Raw genomic sequence first — 15,032 nt, 5'->3', positions numbered from 1 at the left:
TCTGAAGACTCCATATTTACGCGTTTGTGATCAAAATGGAGTCCCAACCCAAACTTTGGGAGTCAAAAGTTTGCTTATGCCTTTAACAACATTCATAGACTTAATCCATACTCATAAATCATAAAATGAAGCGATACGTTTAATATATGCGTAATTTAATCAAAATGTGAACTTACTATTCATAGTGAATGCTGGGTGAGTTTGGCTACCTGAAAGAAAGGCACAAATTAAACAAACATTGACAGTTTCACTAACAATTTGCTTGAATTTTTCACAAGTTGAGGTGCTCAAACAAACATTTCCTGCTTTGCAGCCAGCAGAACTTCACCATCCAGCTGAACTTCTTTGTTAAACGAATGACCTTTTTAAAAAAAAAAAAACCAAACCTCTTTCACACCAACTTTCACTCCGGTCCGTTCCCTTGTTCGACCAGAAAGCGGACTGACCTCCATAATTTAATAAAACCAGCCCGTTTAGAGAGAAAGCTCTGCCATCCAGCAGTTAATCAATCAGACATTGTTTCACCGCAGCTGCTGTTCGGGCTTACCTGAGGGCGCAGCAACAGCTGTGGATCAACCGCGACACGGAACCTCAACAACGGACTAAACAAGCTAACTTTTTTTTTTTTCTTTTTTTTTTTTACGGCGGGAAAAACAAAGAGCAAACAGTCTCCGCTGTTTTTTCGGCGTTTAAGTTTTTTAACTCCGACTGAGTCCACTGGGTGAAACTTGGCTGCGTGGGTGAAACGCGGACAGTTTCTGAAGACTCGTGAGTCGCGAGGGATCCGCTCGCCGTTTCCGCCCCTCCCTTTCCTTCTGCCTCAGAGATCCTCTATGAAACAGATGCGCGACTCTGTTGGTTAAAATGCGACCCAACAAGTGAACCCGGAAGTGGCGCTGCTCGAGCCAACGGTCAATTGTGGCCTCTGAATGAATGAATGAATGAATGAATGAATGAATGAATGAATGAATTATACCGTTGACATACCATTGAAACACCTAGTAATCTTTTATTCAAATACCTTTAACACTAATGACTTCTTCCTTGCTGCATGGCATTCTGGCCGGCTTAGATAGGACTCGCTAATTTGGTGTTCTTGTATGAATCTGGGTCATTTTTTACTTACACACTGCATTTTTAATTTATACTCATCTTTAAATGTATGAGTTTTAGGGACAAACAATAATCTATCTGGGCATTTCCATGGTATATTTCTATGAATTAGTGATCATGACTTCTTCAGTTCATGGTGAAATTGTACCTGATTTATTTTTGTTGTCTCCATTACACCATACAGGGAAGCAGTGTGTTTCAGTTGTGTGTTTTGTTGTGTTTTTCACAACAACACACACACCTGTGTGTGTTATTGTGTTTATGTGTATTTAATACACATAATTAAAATGTGTATTTTAATTATACACATTAAAATACGTATAATTATTATATATAATTATTATTTCAAATCTTTAAAAAAAACAGAATTTGCATTTTCAGACTCAAAATGCCTGACGTGCTTTTCAGTTTGAAGCATTTTCATCTTTCAAATTGATTCTGTCAAACTCCAGTTGTACATTGAATAGAGAATCTGTGACAACATTAAGTTTGAGCAATTTCAGCTTTATTTCTTGTTCATGCATAGCTGTAGAAAAAATTTAAAACCATGTATTGATTCTCGTCATTAACTACTCAATTATGTCCAGATTTGTGTTGATCTAATACAGCAAAGCTGCAATAAAAACATAAAAATTAGTGGTTGCAATGTGGCCAAAATGTGAAAAAGTTCACATTTACACAATACTTTACATGAATTATACAAATTTAAAAAGCAATTTCAGCTCTTATTAAGCCAAACACAACACATACAGATGCACTACAAACCCTAACTTATTAGATTTTTTTAGTAATAAATGTTAAAAATGTTTCTAAATATGATTAAATGTGTAAGATGTTATTAATCCCTGACGTTCTTGACTCATCTCGCTTTGGTTTTGGCCTTACAGTTAGTAAAAACATAAAAATTATCAGTTTAGTTCAGTTTCCTCTAATAACAGAAGCTAAGCACAATGTGCCACCTTAAATAAACTGATTATTAAAGAACACTTTCTGTTTGGTTTGTTTATATTAAAACGAGAAGCTCTTTCTGGGGGCAAACTTGATTTGATTGAAAGATAAATGAGAAAACTAACAGCAAAGAAACATCAGTTATTAAACAGCAGTTGGGCTCGTCTGCCCGGCTATCTTCTTCCTTTTTATTTTTGCCTCTTGACCAGCTGCCGTTTTCAGTCTTCTGTTCAGGCGGGAGGGAAAAAAAACGTCAAATACTAAAAGTAACCTGCAAGCAAGGTGCAATGTGAATTTATGAAAAAAAACAAACCTGTTTTTTTTCTTTTTTTAAGTATAAAACCTTTAAACCGTTGTGGTTTTTGAGTCGTGGGGCACTTGTTTTTCTCCAGCACCATCCTAAAGAGAACAAGAGTTATAACATGCGTAAAAACAAACCAGAAATAGAACCAGCATGCCTCAGCTGAGAGATAATTAGGAGACTAACCTTGTCAGGAATGCGCAGTTCGCTGGTGTCAGAGTTCAACCCGCTGACGTCGCCGTTCTTTAGACCGTTTGCTTTCTGGGAGTCAAGGGTTGCAGAGGCATCTTCTTCTTCTTCTTCGATGTGCAGCGTTTCGCTTTGGGCTGCGGACAGCTGCAGCTCCAAGCTCTCAGACTCACAGGAGTTGTTCAGTTCAGAGCTGCTCTCACTTGGTGGAGCTTTCTCTCCATCTTTTTTATCTTCTACCTCTTTGGAGCTTTTCCCCTCTTCGCCCTCACCACTGGCTGCTCCGGACTTCTCTTTCCCAGATGTTCCCGCTCCAGCTTCCTCCTGCGCCACAGAGCTTTGGTTCTCGGAGTGGCAGGAAGTCGTGTCCAGCTCTTTGGATTCGGTTAGGTTTCTGTTCAGGGTGGACGACCGAGAGGAGAAACCGAGTGTGCTGCTCTCTCTGGACAGAGTGCTGTGGCGGGGTTTATCCGGAGACCTGAGACTGGACCGCAGGCTCATTCTGGGATTATAGGTCAGGTGAAATTCAGAAAAACTGGCCTTCCAGGCCCTGGGGGACAGCAGAGTCCGTCTCTTCAGGGAGCCATACCTGAAATAATTTACAGGAATGTGACAACTTTTTATATCTGCAGTGCTTTGCAAAGATTTCATAGCCGAACCTTTTCAAATTTTATTAGATTAAAGCCACAAACATCAATTGGTTTAATTGGGAATGTATGAGAACGACCAGGAAAATAAATTAAAGCATCATTTTCAACAATTCTGAAAAATAAAAATCTGAAAACTGTATGTGTGCTCATCCTCCTCTGAGTTATAGGTGACCTATTGTTCTTTCTTGAATATTTTAGGGTAGTTATGGGCTAGACAAAATGTGTTCATAATTTTTTTATTTTATTAATTTTTTTTTTTTGCAAATCATTATTATATAATGAGATTTTAGTCTGTTCTGATTGTTCAGGTTTAGCTATTTTTATGACATCTTGTCACTTTAAATCCAAATAAGCTGCTGGCCAAACTCAATGTTTACACACACCTGTGAAAATGGCTGAAAACAGATGCATAATTATACAACTGTAAATCTTTGAAGAGCAGAAGTGGAGCCTCCTGCACACCAGAAAGTGGTTTCTGGATGCTAAGTCAACAACAAAACACTTGTCTTTTCCAGCAGCCATTGCACTGCAAAAAGACTAAATCTTACTAAGTATTTTTAGTCTAATTTCTACTGTAAATATCTTAGTACACTTGAAATAAGACAAAACTAACTCACAAGTATCTTTTCAGCAAGATGTAGAGGCTTGTTTTAAGTAAATAATTCCTTAATAGTAATGAAAAAGTACTAGTTCTATTGGCAGATAAATGTACTCATAACAAGACAATTTGCCCATGTTAAGTGAAAATAATCTGCCAGTGGAACTAGTACTTTTTCAATACAATGACAAAATGTGAGAAATTCATTCGTTAATTAACTTGCAAAGCAAAAATTGCATCTTAAAGAAAGTTTCAAGAAAAAAAGCATATTATGGCTCAATAAACCTCCAGCTGTACTGAATACAGGTGAAAACCTTCTGGGTTTTTTTTAATCAACTGTATGTAAAGCCTAGAGGGCGAAACATACCTCTGCAGCCCCCTCACAGCAAACGTTTTGTCAGGATGCTGAGCCTGCAGCTCTTTTATCACACTCTGCAGATCAAGATTGAGCTGAAAGAGGACACGGGTGGTCAAAACAAGAAAATCTCTCCACGTTATAATTGTGTCTCACTTCAAAGCGAGACATACCGTGCTCATTTCCTTATAGAAGATGTCTCGTAAATTAGACACAGCTGAGAAGACAGCCACGTAACATCCGATGCGGCTACAGAGAGAAAAACACACAATTAATCTAAAAAGACATAAAAGAGGAAAGAGAAAGTCTAACATTGCAAAGAAAGCTATCAGACCTGTCATAGAGGACAGGCAGCTCCTCTTTCAGCTCATTGTTGATCCTATCATAGATGTTTTTGGCAGCTAGCATCTCTTCCTTTGCCTGCAGAGTGAAAGGATGGATATTTAAGCAGATAAAGGTACAAGAAAAAACCTTCTAAGATTTTTAATACTCTTTCAAAGACCTTGCTTATCTTGATATCGTCCCTCTTCTTGGCGGTCTGCAGAGACTCCAGGGTGTGAAGGGACGAGTCGTAGTCCACCCGTTTTCTTCCCCTCTTGGCAATTTTCTCCTACAAGTTAAACGGTAGATTCATAGAAATGTGAATTTGTTCTCATGCTTCTGTTTTGCCCACATGTTCAGTTCTGTTTCCCTGCATTACCCGAATATCTGGGAACTGTCCCACGTAGGACTCCATGGTGCGGACGGCCTGGTCCAACATCTTCACCTCATGGTCGTTCCACAGGAGGTCCTCGCCCTTCATTAACAGGCCCAATTAATAATTAATGTTAACTAATTTACATTAATTATTCACTAAGGCTGCAGTATGTAACTTTCATAAAGAATACATATTTTTACATATTTGTTAAAACTGTCACCATATTGGGATAATTTGGTCTGAGACGGATAATCTGTAAAGAGATCAATCTCCTTCACTTCTTCCCTGAGCTATTATCGCCATCTGAAGAAATGCACCGCTTCCGACCAAAAACAACCAATCAGAGCCAGGAGGCGGGTCTTAACACTGTCAATCAGTGGAATGTACTCGCTGCTAAATGTTCTTATGGCGGAGAAACAACTTACAGGAAAGCCGTTTATTTGCCGTCATAGGTGGCTATGCTAACTAGCACTAGCATTCTCAACATGCTATGCTAGCTGCAACGTAACAGCAAGAGGGGAGAAAAAGATAGAAAAAGCAGCAACACACAAGATTGTGATTGACAGCGCTAAAAACCATCACAAAGGACTCATAATTGTGAATTGGAAGAAAAATGAAGCATAGTTGTTTTGGATATTTTTTTTGCATTTATTTAAAGAAAAATCTGAAAATTGTGGTGAGAATTTATATTCAGAAATGCTCAATATTTTGTGACACCACTCCAGGCTCTGATTGGTTGTTTCTAGTTAGCACTGGGAGCACTGGGAGAAAGCAGAGGAGCTTGATTTGGTTGCAGATCATTTGTCTCATACCATACTGCCATGACATAATGACAGTTTCAACAAATATGTAAAATATATTTTTTATAAAAGTTACATTTTGCAGCTTTAACATAGAGAGAAGTATGAGTTCTAACCTCGTGGCAACAACTGATCTTTCTACTTCACCTTATTTATTAGAATTAAATGCTCTGTTGTATGTATTATTAATATTTAAAACTGTGGATGGAGTCGCTTTTTCTATTCTATTGTATGCATGTTGCTGTTTTCTCTCTGACACTAACCTCCACAATGGCTCCCAGGTCTTCCTCTCCAGCCCAGTCGCTTTCATAAACATCAAACAGAGACTGAGAGAGGCGTCTTGACGCTTCACGCATGTCTGCAAAAAATATAATAACTAATTTGAGACCAGCAGATGGCACAAATCTACATCTCTGCTGCATGTGCAAGCCACCACTTCATACCTCTTATTGCATCGATGTAGTTCCGTAAGTCCTTGTATATCCGGTTCCCGTCTGTCTGTAAATAGAAAAGGAGTTTGCAATGATTTAATGTGTTGCCTTGCAAAAGTATTCAAACTCCTTGGATTTTTGCAGATTGTTTTCAGGGCACAAGGGAAAACTTTAATGCATTTTGACAGGATTTTACTGCAAAAACCATAAAAAAGAACCAAGAAAAAGGATGCATAGTTGTTTTGGATCTCTTTTTTAAACATTTCTTTAAAGAAAAATCAGAAAATGGTGGTGGGAATTTATTTTCAGAAATACTCAATATTTTGTGAAATCACTCTTTGCCAATTTTGAAGTCTTTCCATTTGTTCTCAATTGGATTTAGGTCTAGACTTTGACTGGACCATTCTAGCTGCAACTAGAATGGTCCAGTCCTACATCTAGGCGGAATACCCTACCTAGATGTAGGTTATCCAGTGACTTTTGACGGGAGTACGTTTTTCTTAGCTTTAATTTAAGGATATCATGGTATAGGGGGCTGAATTTTCAATATTTTATTTGTAAAAAAATTCAAAAATTGTGTTTCATTCCTTCAATTTAACGAGCATGAGCTACTCCCTGTTGTTTTACCACATAAAAACCAAAGAAAACATTAAAATTGGTTGTTGTGAAGTAAACCTAATGTAGATTAAGGGACATGAATACTTTTGCAACAGGTTTAGAGCATATTTGTGATTATTAAAAATAATTGAGCTTAAGGTTTTGTTACCTGCTGGTCATTGAACACTTGGAGGGAGCGTTCAAATTGATCATCTCTCGTCTCCATCGACTTTCCAAGCCTTTGCATCACCTGCAGTAAAGTAAAGAAACATCTAAATCTCTCCTTTCTTTCCTTGTTTTGGTATTTGAGAAACAATAAATCCTAAAGTTTGCACCTTTTCTTTGCCTCTGCTCAGCTGTCTTTGCATTTTTTTAGCAAAAACACCTGAGTTGCCTTTTGGACTTGTGCTCTCTGCCATGTTTGAGCTTGCCTGTGTTTATTCCTGAGAGAAAAACACACAAAAAATACTTTATGAGATACATATTTTAAGTATAATGAGACACAGATGAACATTTTTCTTTTTTTAAAATGTAAAAAAAAGATCAACACAACAAAAAGTGTCTTTCAAGAAGCATAGATGTGTACTAATCTAAATGACTGACAAAACTGACACAAGAAAAATATAAGTTATAAAATAATGAAACTGAGACAAAAGACTTAATATTCATTTATTTTGGGTTGACTTATCTGACTTCTTTGTTTCAATAAAATATTGCATGTTTAGTGTATCTCAACAGGTAAGAAAGAAAAGATTTCACAAAAGTGATTTTGCATTTTTAATTCAAGATTTTATGACCTGACAGTGCTTTAAATGTGATCATTTCGGCCGTCGAGACAAAAGAGTTTGGAGAGCACTGCCGCAAAACAAAGACTGAATCTGTTAAAAAAATAAAACTCACATCAGATCAGAATCTGTCAAAAAAAAACAACCTCACATCAGATGGATCCGTGATGCTGTGGCTCAGTTTCTTTTCCTAAAAGTCTGGGAATTTGTTAGCGAATTAGACTTTTTACTATCCTACTGAAATAAAAGATTAAACTATTTTAAGATTTCTCTAAGTAGTTATTTATTGCCACTGTAAATAAATGTTACAAATAACAGTTGTTGACAGTTAATAGTTATCGATAATAACTATTTAATCTGGTTACAAGAAGTAAAAATAAAGGATAAGTACATTTCTGGCAAAAAGATTAATCTAAAAAAAAAAAATCTTGAATAAACAAGGACATTTTTGAGTCTGTAAAGTTGGGAATTTACTCGAAAAAATCAGAAATTTTGAGATTAATCCCAGAAATCTCAGAAATTTTCAGAGTTTTGTCGAATATGTTATACTGTTTATATATATTAGCATCGACTGTACTGATACGTCGCCGTATGTACTTAATCTACGAGTATATTTAACTTACACCAGCAGACGCTCTTTTAACTACACTACCCAGAGTTCCTTGCAGAACCCGCTTCCTGTGGAATCGCGGTGGTGAACTTTACCCAAACTGTTTAGTATTTGTCTGGTTTTTGGAGGCGTGGCTTTATGACAGGCGCTCAGATCGCCGCGCTGCTCGCCGCGCTGCAGGACATGATCATGGGAAGCACTCTGGCCAAATGCGCCCTCACCGACCTGGGGATCCAGTGGGCCGGCTGGGCTCTGGCTGCAGCTTTCAGAACCGAGAAGTTTTACGATTTGGCAGGTAAACGCAGAGTGAAGCTCTTTGAGCCAAGAAGCGCCTGTTTTCATTTTAGCAAGTTACGAGTAGATGAATCCAGACTGGAAAACGACTCGAAGAGCTCAGTTTTACGTGATTTATTTTTTAATAAATTATTTTTTATGCGCAGTCATTTTGATGTTAATATGTAATGATTACAAAAGCTGTGTTCTGGTGTTATCTAAAGTGGATTTGTTGTGAAACGAGTCTAGAGGTAAAACTCCTCCTTCAGCTTTAGCGGAGCCAATCAGAGCCTCCAACAGCAGGGGCGCACAAAGCAATCTTGGGACCAGGGGCGTTGCTAGGCACGAGGAAACCCACATATTAATATTTTAATTTCATTTGTTTTTTTAGTACATTTACATTTTAAAGTGAACATGTCACATGATGACATAAATAGAAGTTTTGAATGAAAAGGAGTAGTTTGAAGGAAAAAATCTCAAAAGTCAATTTGCAATTTATCAATTAGGCAACTAAACATTAATATATATATATGTTTAAACACAAAATGCACAATGTGTTTATATAAAATTAATAATAAAATAATATTATCGATATGATACAGCACACTACTGAATCAATATACTTAATAATTCCTTAATAGAATATTATATTTTATTATTTTCTTAAAAGATAAAGCCCTAATTTTTCATTTACTAAGCAGATTTAAGCTTAAAATTGTTGTTTTTTGTAGCTACTAACATATTAATGTTTGGGAGAGGGAACTGCAGATTAGGGTGATGGCAAAGAGGCCTTCAGAGGTCATCACCAAAATATAAATCATCAAAATACCAGCAGAAAAATGGCAAAACCTGGTCAACAGCTATAAGAAGGCTTATATTTTTTTCCAACGCTAATAAAGAATTGTCCATTTGATCAAGAATAATGGTATAAATGATATTTGACATGCCAAAATCAGAAAAAAAATAGGTCCCAAGGTTATTGATTGAGAATAATTTTGTAGATTTTTGGTAGAGCTAGGATACACAGTTTTCTCAAAACTACAACTTCCAAGTTTGGACACATATGTGCAACATTTCTTTAATGTCCTGAACCCTTATGGTGCCATTTTCAAATTTAACCGGCCTCACTTGGGCCCCAAGAAAATTGGGTTTGACGTATCTCTATATACGGGATCTGTTGCCTGATATAAAAAAAAGAGAAGAGGAAGCTTTGTAGGTGCCAGTGGAGAAAGTTGAGCATTTAATTTTTTCATTTTTTCCAATTCTTATCCCTCAGAAAAAAATAATTCTGTGTTTCGCTATGGCAACCAGTAGCTCTTTTGCAGCAGTTTAGACCCAGTTAAAACTGCTACAGCAATATTAACTGGAGTGTGATTTTTAAGTTGCTTTAATTAATTTTATTTTTTCCCACTTTCTTTAACCGATTCTTTTATTCGATTACAAATTTGAACAAATCCAACATTACCGCACCTTGCAAATCCTTCGTTCATTGAACAAAATTACTAGATGTTTGAGAACGAAAGCAATGACTTGATTTGAAGATAAAATGGACTTCTGTCCAAACTGACGAGGAAATAGTTCAGGAAAAGTCCAATCAGGAAGTTACAGATTTTCAAAGTAATTTAGACGATTTTAAAATTGTCAACTTAGATTTTTCAGCATTTCCAAAAGCTGCAGCTTACCTGTTGATAGCTGTAAAAAGTATATATATTTTCCCACTGACGAATCACCTTGACGATTCTTCTCACTCGTCCTTTTCTTGTTCTCCGCTCCACTTTGAACTTTGGAACCAATTGCCTACAGCGCCCTGGGTAAAAGATTTATTAGACACGCCTTGCCCTGCGACAAGTGGAGCTACACACCATAATTTCTGTAATCCAGCACTGACTGTCTGTCTGTCTGTCCTGTTGAAGGCTCTGGCACATTTATACTACTGGCACACCTGAGTCGGATCTGGGGAGGAGCGAGTCACACGCGGCAGAAGGTGCAGACCGGGCTGGTGACAGCATGGGGGTTCAGGTAAGAAAGTCAGCACCGATCCAAAACGCCGCAAACCAAAGCAGTTCAGTGTTAACATGAAGCATGGACGGGTTCTTGGAGAGGTCAGATGAGGAACTAATGAACGTCTGACTTTAAAGTCAGGGCACTGGAGTTAATGAATGATGCCTTAGTTAATGGAAACGGATGTTAACCGTGTTCTCACTGCAGGCTGGGCACATTCCTTTTCCTGCGAATCTTGAAGGACGGTCATGACCGCAGGTTCAACAATGTCAGAGACAGCCCTGGGACTTTCTTTGTTTACTGGACTGTTCAAGGTATCTGGAGAGGAAGCTACAGTCGTTGTACCGCCACTTTCTGTCACATTAAAACCAAAAACCGTTCTGTATTTTACAAAGATGTTTTGCCATGCTCAAGATAAAGTAGTGCATATTTGTGACATGGAACATATAGATATCAGGGTTTACAGTAGAAAACTCGCCTGGTGGCCGGGGCGCCGAGGCGGTCCACCATGTTTTTGTATTAAAAGATGCTAAATCGACAGGAAATGTGTTATGGGAAGACATCGCCACAACTATGGAGTCTTAAAAACAACAAATCAAAAAAAAATAATAATTAAAATGAATATCAATCATTTGCACTTCTGTTTAATCCAAATTAAGTCAGCAGCTCCAGAAGGCCCCCAGCGTTTCAGGGGCCCCATAAATGCTAATATTTGAACACAAACCACAGATACATAAATATAGCATTGGTTTATTGAGATTATCAATGCAGCTAAATTTGATTTGTTTCAGCAAACATTAAAAGATTTAAAATTGTTTAACATTTAAATGTAAGATTTTAAGGAGCTGGCATGTTTACTTTGTAAAAGTTCAAAGAACAGTCTTCATAGTTAGATTGTTTGACAAAACCATTGTTGCTATGGTTTTGTTGCCATAGCAACAATCTGATGCTGCGTTTATCTTTGAGTTTGAGCTCTCTTTGTTCACAAATATATCTCAGTAAACAACAATTATCACTGATTGCTTTTTAGGTTGGCTAATTAAATTACGCCTTTCTCACAGAATTTACTAAATCTTTGATGAAATGCTGTTTGTGTTGCTGATGTTCTTAGCAGCAAAAAGGGCCCCCAAGTCAAATTCTGCTCAAGGCTTCAAACAACCTTAGACCAGCCCTGCATGATGAGCTAAATCCGTTGCACTGTGCATCTCTGCTGGAGACAGAGGGTCAAACAGGAGATTTAATTTATGTGGCTTTAGTAGCTCTTTTATTTTGTGTGTGTTGAGTTTCTAATAAGGGCCACAGAAACTGTTTTGGTTGCCTCAGCTTTATGGGACGAGTTCTTCTGGCTTATAACACACTGGGGAAAACCCTGGATATGTTTTGTTTTTTTTCTGACCTGTTGGTACAGGGTGGAGGGGAGGCCATGAAAATCTGCTCAAGGTCCTAAAAATGCTTGTGCCGGCCCTGGATATTAAAGCCATAGATCTATGCAGCAAAATTTGGTTCTGAATGCAAGTAGACACCACCGTTTTCAGATTATTAGGAAAAACTCATAAAACCATTTTTTTTCTCCCACTTCACAACTTCCTACATTGATCTACCTCAGAAAATCCCAGTCAAATTTATTGAAGTTTGTGGTTTTACTGTGACAAAATATGAAAAGTGCTCTTTACCTCCTCCCTTTCTGAACCAGATCAGCCTCCCCGTATTAATCAATGTCTACTTTCTTGCTCCCTATATGCATTCATTCAAGACAGGGGCCGGTATTTACTCTGCTTTAGATGCATTTTTTTGTCATGGAAGGATTAAAGCGAGGCTGAATAAAACCGATTCATCTGTTTCCGTTCCTCCAAGCTGTGTGGGTATTTATGACCCTCCTTCCCACCCTCATGCTGAACACCGAGAAGCGAAATGTGCCTCTGGGGTCCAGGGACTACATCGGTTGGACCGTTTGGTGTATTGGCTTCGCTGCCGAAGCTATTGCGGATCAGCAAAAGTGGCTTTTCAAGCGCGACCCAGATAATGCTGTAAGTAAGCAGGCTTTTTATTCTGAAGGCCCTAGATCACTGCTGTCCTAAGGTTTTGTTACATGAGCCAAAATTATTGAGTCAAAATACTTGCGAGCCAAGAAAATAAAGAAAAAATAACTAAAATCAAGTAAATAACAGTGTCCAGTGTTGTTTTGGGTTTTTTGTAGGACAGGGATGTTATTTATTGTAAATAAAAAACTTAAAAAGGATTTTTTTATCTTTACAGTTTTTCAAAGTCTTTTAGGCTCAATTGAACTCATTTATTTTTAATTATAAAAACACAATTTGGGTCACTTTATTCCAAAACACTTGCTAATATTTAGTCAAGTTTAATAAATTAAATAAAATTTGATTTGGGTGCAGAAAAGTCAGATTTTCAGTAAAATTCTTGATAGTTCTTATTACAAAAGCTTGATTATAAAAAGACAAATCCTTTGTGTTGTATTTAAACACAAGACTAACACAACACAAGTGGTCGGGTCTTTGGACATATTATGCAAAAATTCACATTTTGCAGTTTTTTTGTACTTCCATTTGGGTTTCGACTGCTTGTAAAAAAAACTATTTTAGGCAATAATATTAATAATTTTTATTATTAAATAATATTTTTATTATCTAATAATAATTGTTTTGGTGTCTAGATAATGAGCCAGTTCAAAAACCTCCCGAATGTAAAGTCACAATGTAAAGTGCTTCAGTTGCCCGTTACCTAGCAACCCAAGCAGAGTTCCAGTGCGTTACCTAGCAACCCAGACAGAACTCCAGCATGTTCAGTCAGCTGTTTTTACTGCTGTATGCTCTGTACAATGGCTGCTAGAAAAGACAAATGTTTTGTTGTAGTCGTATTAATGCTTTTCAAAGATGTACGGTTGTATAATTGCAACCATTTTCACGCACGAGTGTAAACGTCGAGTTCGGGGTCGTGGCTAGCAGCAGGTGATTTGGATTTAAAGTGACAGCAGCTCATTCTGAAAGGAGCTCAAACTAGGCAGAACGGACCAGATTAAGACTATCCAAGAATGATTTTGTGCCACAAAGGTAATGAACATGTTTTGTGTAACCAATATAGACATGTTTAAAATTTTCAATTGTAAGAAAATTCTGTTGGTAATTTTACTCTGATAACAAATAAAAAGTCTTCATCTCCATCAACCTGTGATTAACGGGGTAAATTTATGCCTTTCTTGAATTGCAGAAAATCAGTGAAAGTTGCCCCTGGACCACACTCTGGACACCCTTACCCTAAATGCCTTTTCTTAGATCTAAGAAAACAAATAAAAACAGAGTCTCTGCTCTGTATCCACAGGGGAAATTCATCCAGAGTGGACTGTGGGGCTACAGCAGACACCCCAACTACTTTGGGGAGATCCTGCAGTGGTCGGGCCTTTGGCTCTCGGCCTCATCCGTCATGCAGGGGCCTCAGTACCTGAGTGTGGTGTCTCCGCTGTTCGTGTGGTTTTTACTGCGTTACGTCAGTGGCATCCCCATCCTGGAGAAACAGGCGATGAAGAAATGGGGATCCCAGGCAGCCTTCCAGGACTACGTTAAAAACACTCCTCTTCTCTGGCCTTGGCCGAAGTTTTGATATCGTTACATTCGCTGTACGCACCAACAGTGCAAATTTTACTCTAATAAATCAGTGTCTTTAAGATATTCCGTCATCTATGCAGCCTTAAGTCATGAATTTTGTTGTAGATAGGCCTGAAAAGTGGTTACCAGGCATCAAGGGGGGTATTATTGATGTGACACTGAAGAGGCATCATTAGCAGCAGTTATCATTCCTGTCTGTATCTTCAGAAACCCCACTGGGGACAAAACAGAAGCCAGTTTGGGGAAATATTTAATGAGCTAATTACTCTGAAGAGGGGAAACAATCAGAAAAACCACAAACCAGTTAACAGCTGAACAATCTGCTTTCAGAAAGCAATAAAAATCCAAAACCAAACAGCTTTGAATAAGTTTCTTTTTTTATGTTCGGATGAAACAGAACAAGAAATTAATAAGTCATCTTGTGGTTTGCATTTGTTTAACAAATACTTGCACTGATCTGCTTGTGTATGAGTTTAAAGAAAGAGACTTCTAGAACTGAACAGATGTAAACGTTAAATAAAATAAATGGGTGGAAACAAGAGTTAGTGTTTTCCCAACATGATTTTCATCTAGCATGAAAAAAATACAAAGGTGAGCCAGAAATTAACCAAAAAATGTTTTGTAAAACTCTGACCCCAAGTATGAAGAAACACACTTTAATAAAAAAAAAAAATGTTGATACATAAACAGTTCATCACTACAACCTTGTTTTCCAAAAGACCTTTAAGGAATCTTTCACATCAGATCAGCATGTGACCTCAGACACTTTAAAAACCTAAACTGATTAATCATTTTCTCATAAAAACCTTCCAAAAATATAGATACTAAAATTACATATTCAAGCTGTGGATATAGTGAATAATCATGTATTTAAAGTGAAAATGGTTAATGATGTGTCCATTTTGTGTCGAGAGAGAAAAAAGGGGTTTTCTTCAAGAATGTTTAAGTTTGATTTACTTAATGAGATTTACATTTAAAGCTGAATTTATAAACAGATCAGACTTTCAGACTTAAATACTAAAATAAAGGGTTCGTACACTTCTCACAGTAAAATTCAAGCACTT

At 37.4% G+C, this 15,032-nt stretch overlaps 2 protein-coding genes across 2 annotated transcripts; one reads left to right on the top strand and one right to left on the bottom strand.

Moving 5' to 3' along the window:
* Positions 1-2,106: 2,106 nt before the first annotated feature.
* Positions 2,107-10,246, bottom strand: bin2a (bridging integrator 2a). The gene is made up of 13 exons (XM_032556644.1): positions 10,030-10,246; positions 7,015-7,122; positions 6,849-6,929; positions 6,095-6,149; positions 5,915-6,009; positions 4,855-4,950; positions 4,657-4,764; positions 4,489-4,574; positions 4,328-4,403; positions 4,167-4,249; positions 2,549-3,140; positions 2,375-2,460; positions 2,107-2,287 (listed from the first exon to the last, which is right to left on the bottom strand). Exons 2-12 carry the CDS (start codon positions 7,096-7,098, stop codon positions 2,407-2,409), a joined length of 1,410 nt encoding a protein of 469 aa, XP_032412535.1. The 5' UTR covers positions 7,099-7,122; positions 10,030-10,246; the 3' UTR covers positions 2,107-2,287; positions 2,375-2,406.
* On the top strand, positions 8,189-14,323 carry LOC116715945 (uncharacterized). The gene is made up of 5 exons (XM_032556733.1): positions 8,189-8,369; positions 10,261-10,366; positions 10,556-10,662; positions 12,203-12,375; positions 13,685-14,323. The coding sequence occupies exons 1-5, from the start codon at positions 8,213-8,215 to the stop codon at positions 13,961-13,963; spliced, it is 822 nt and encodes a 273-aa protein (XP_032412624.1). The 5' UTR covers positions 8,189-8,212; the 3' UTR covers positions 13,964-14,323.
* The last annotated feature ends 709 nt before the right edge of the window (positions 14,324-15,032 follow it).

This window comes from Xiphophorus hellerii, chromosome 1, assembly GCF_003331165.1.
Source record: "Xiphophorus hellerii strain 12219 chromosome 1, Xiphophorus_hellerii-4.1, whole genome shotgun sequence".
NCBI lineage: Eukaryota > Metazoa > Chordata > Actinopteri > Cyprinodontiformes > Poeciliidae > Xiphophorus > Xiphophorus hellerii.
Note: the sequence above shows the minus strand (reverse complement) of the source record. Positions and strands in the feature narration are given on the sequence as shown.

Bases quoted from the DNA above. Each gene is read 5' to 3' on its own strand.
- bin2a (XM_032556644.1), bottom strand. From the start codon at position 7,098: ATGGCAGAGAGCACAAGTCCAAAAGGCAACTCAGGTGTTTTTGCTAAA. The intron at 6,150-6,848 runs GTAACAAAACCT...TTCTATTTACAG, and splicing joins AAGTGTTCAATGACCAGCAG to ACAGACGGGAACCGGATATA. The intron at 3,141-4,166 runs GTATGTTTCGCC...AAATTATTTCAG, and splicing joins GCTGTGAGGGGGCTGCAGAG to GTATGGCTCCCTGAAGAGAC.
- LOC116715945 (XM_032556733.1), top strand. From the start codon at position 8,213: ATGACAGGCGCTCAGATCGCCGCGCTGCTCGCCGCGCTGCAGGACATG. The intron at 8,370-10,260 runs GTAAACGCAGAG...GTCCTGTTGAAG, and splicing joins GAAGTTTTACGATTTGGCAG to GCTCTGGCACATTTATACTA. The intron at 12,376-13,684 runs GTAAGTAAGCAG...CTGTATCCACAG, and splicing joins AGCGCGACCCAGATAATGCT to GGGAAATTCATCCAGAGTGG.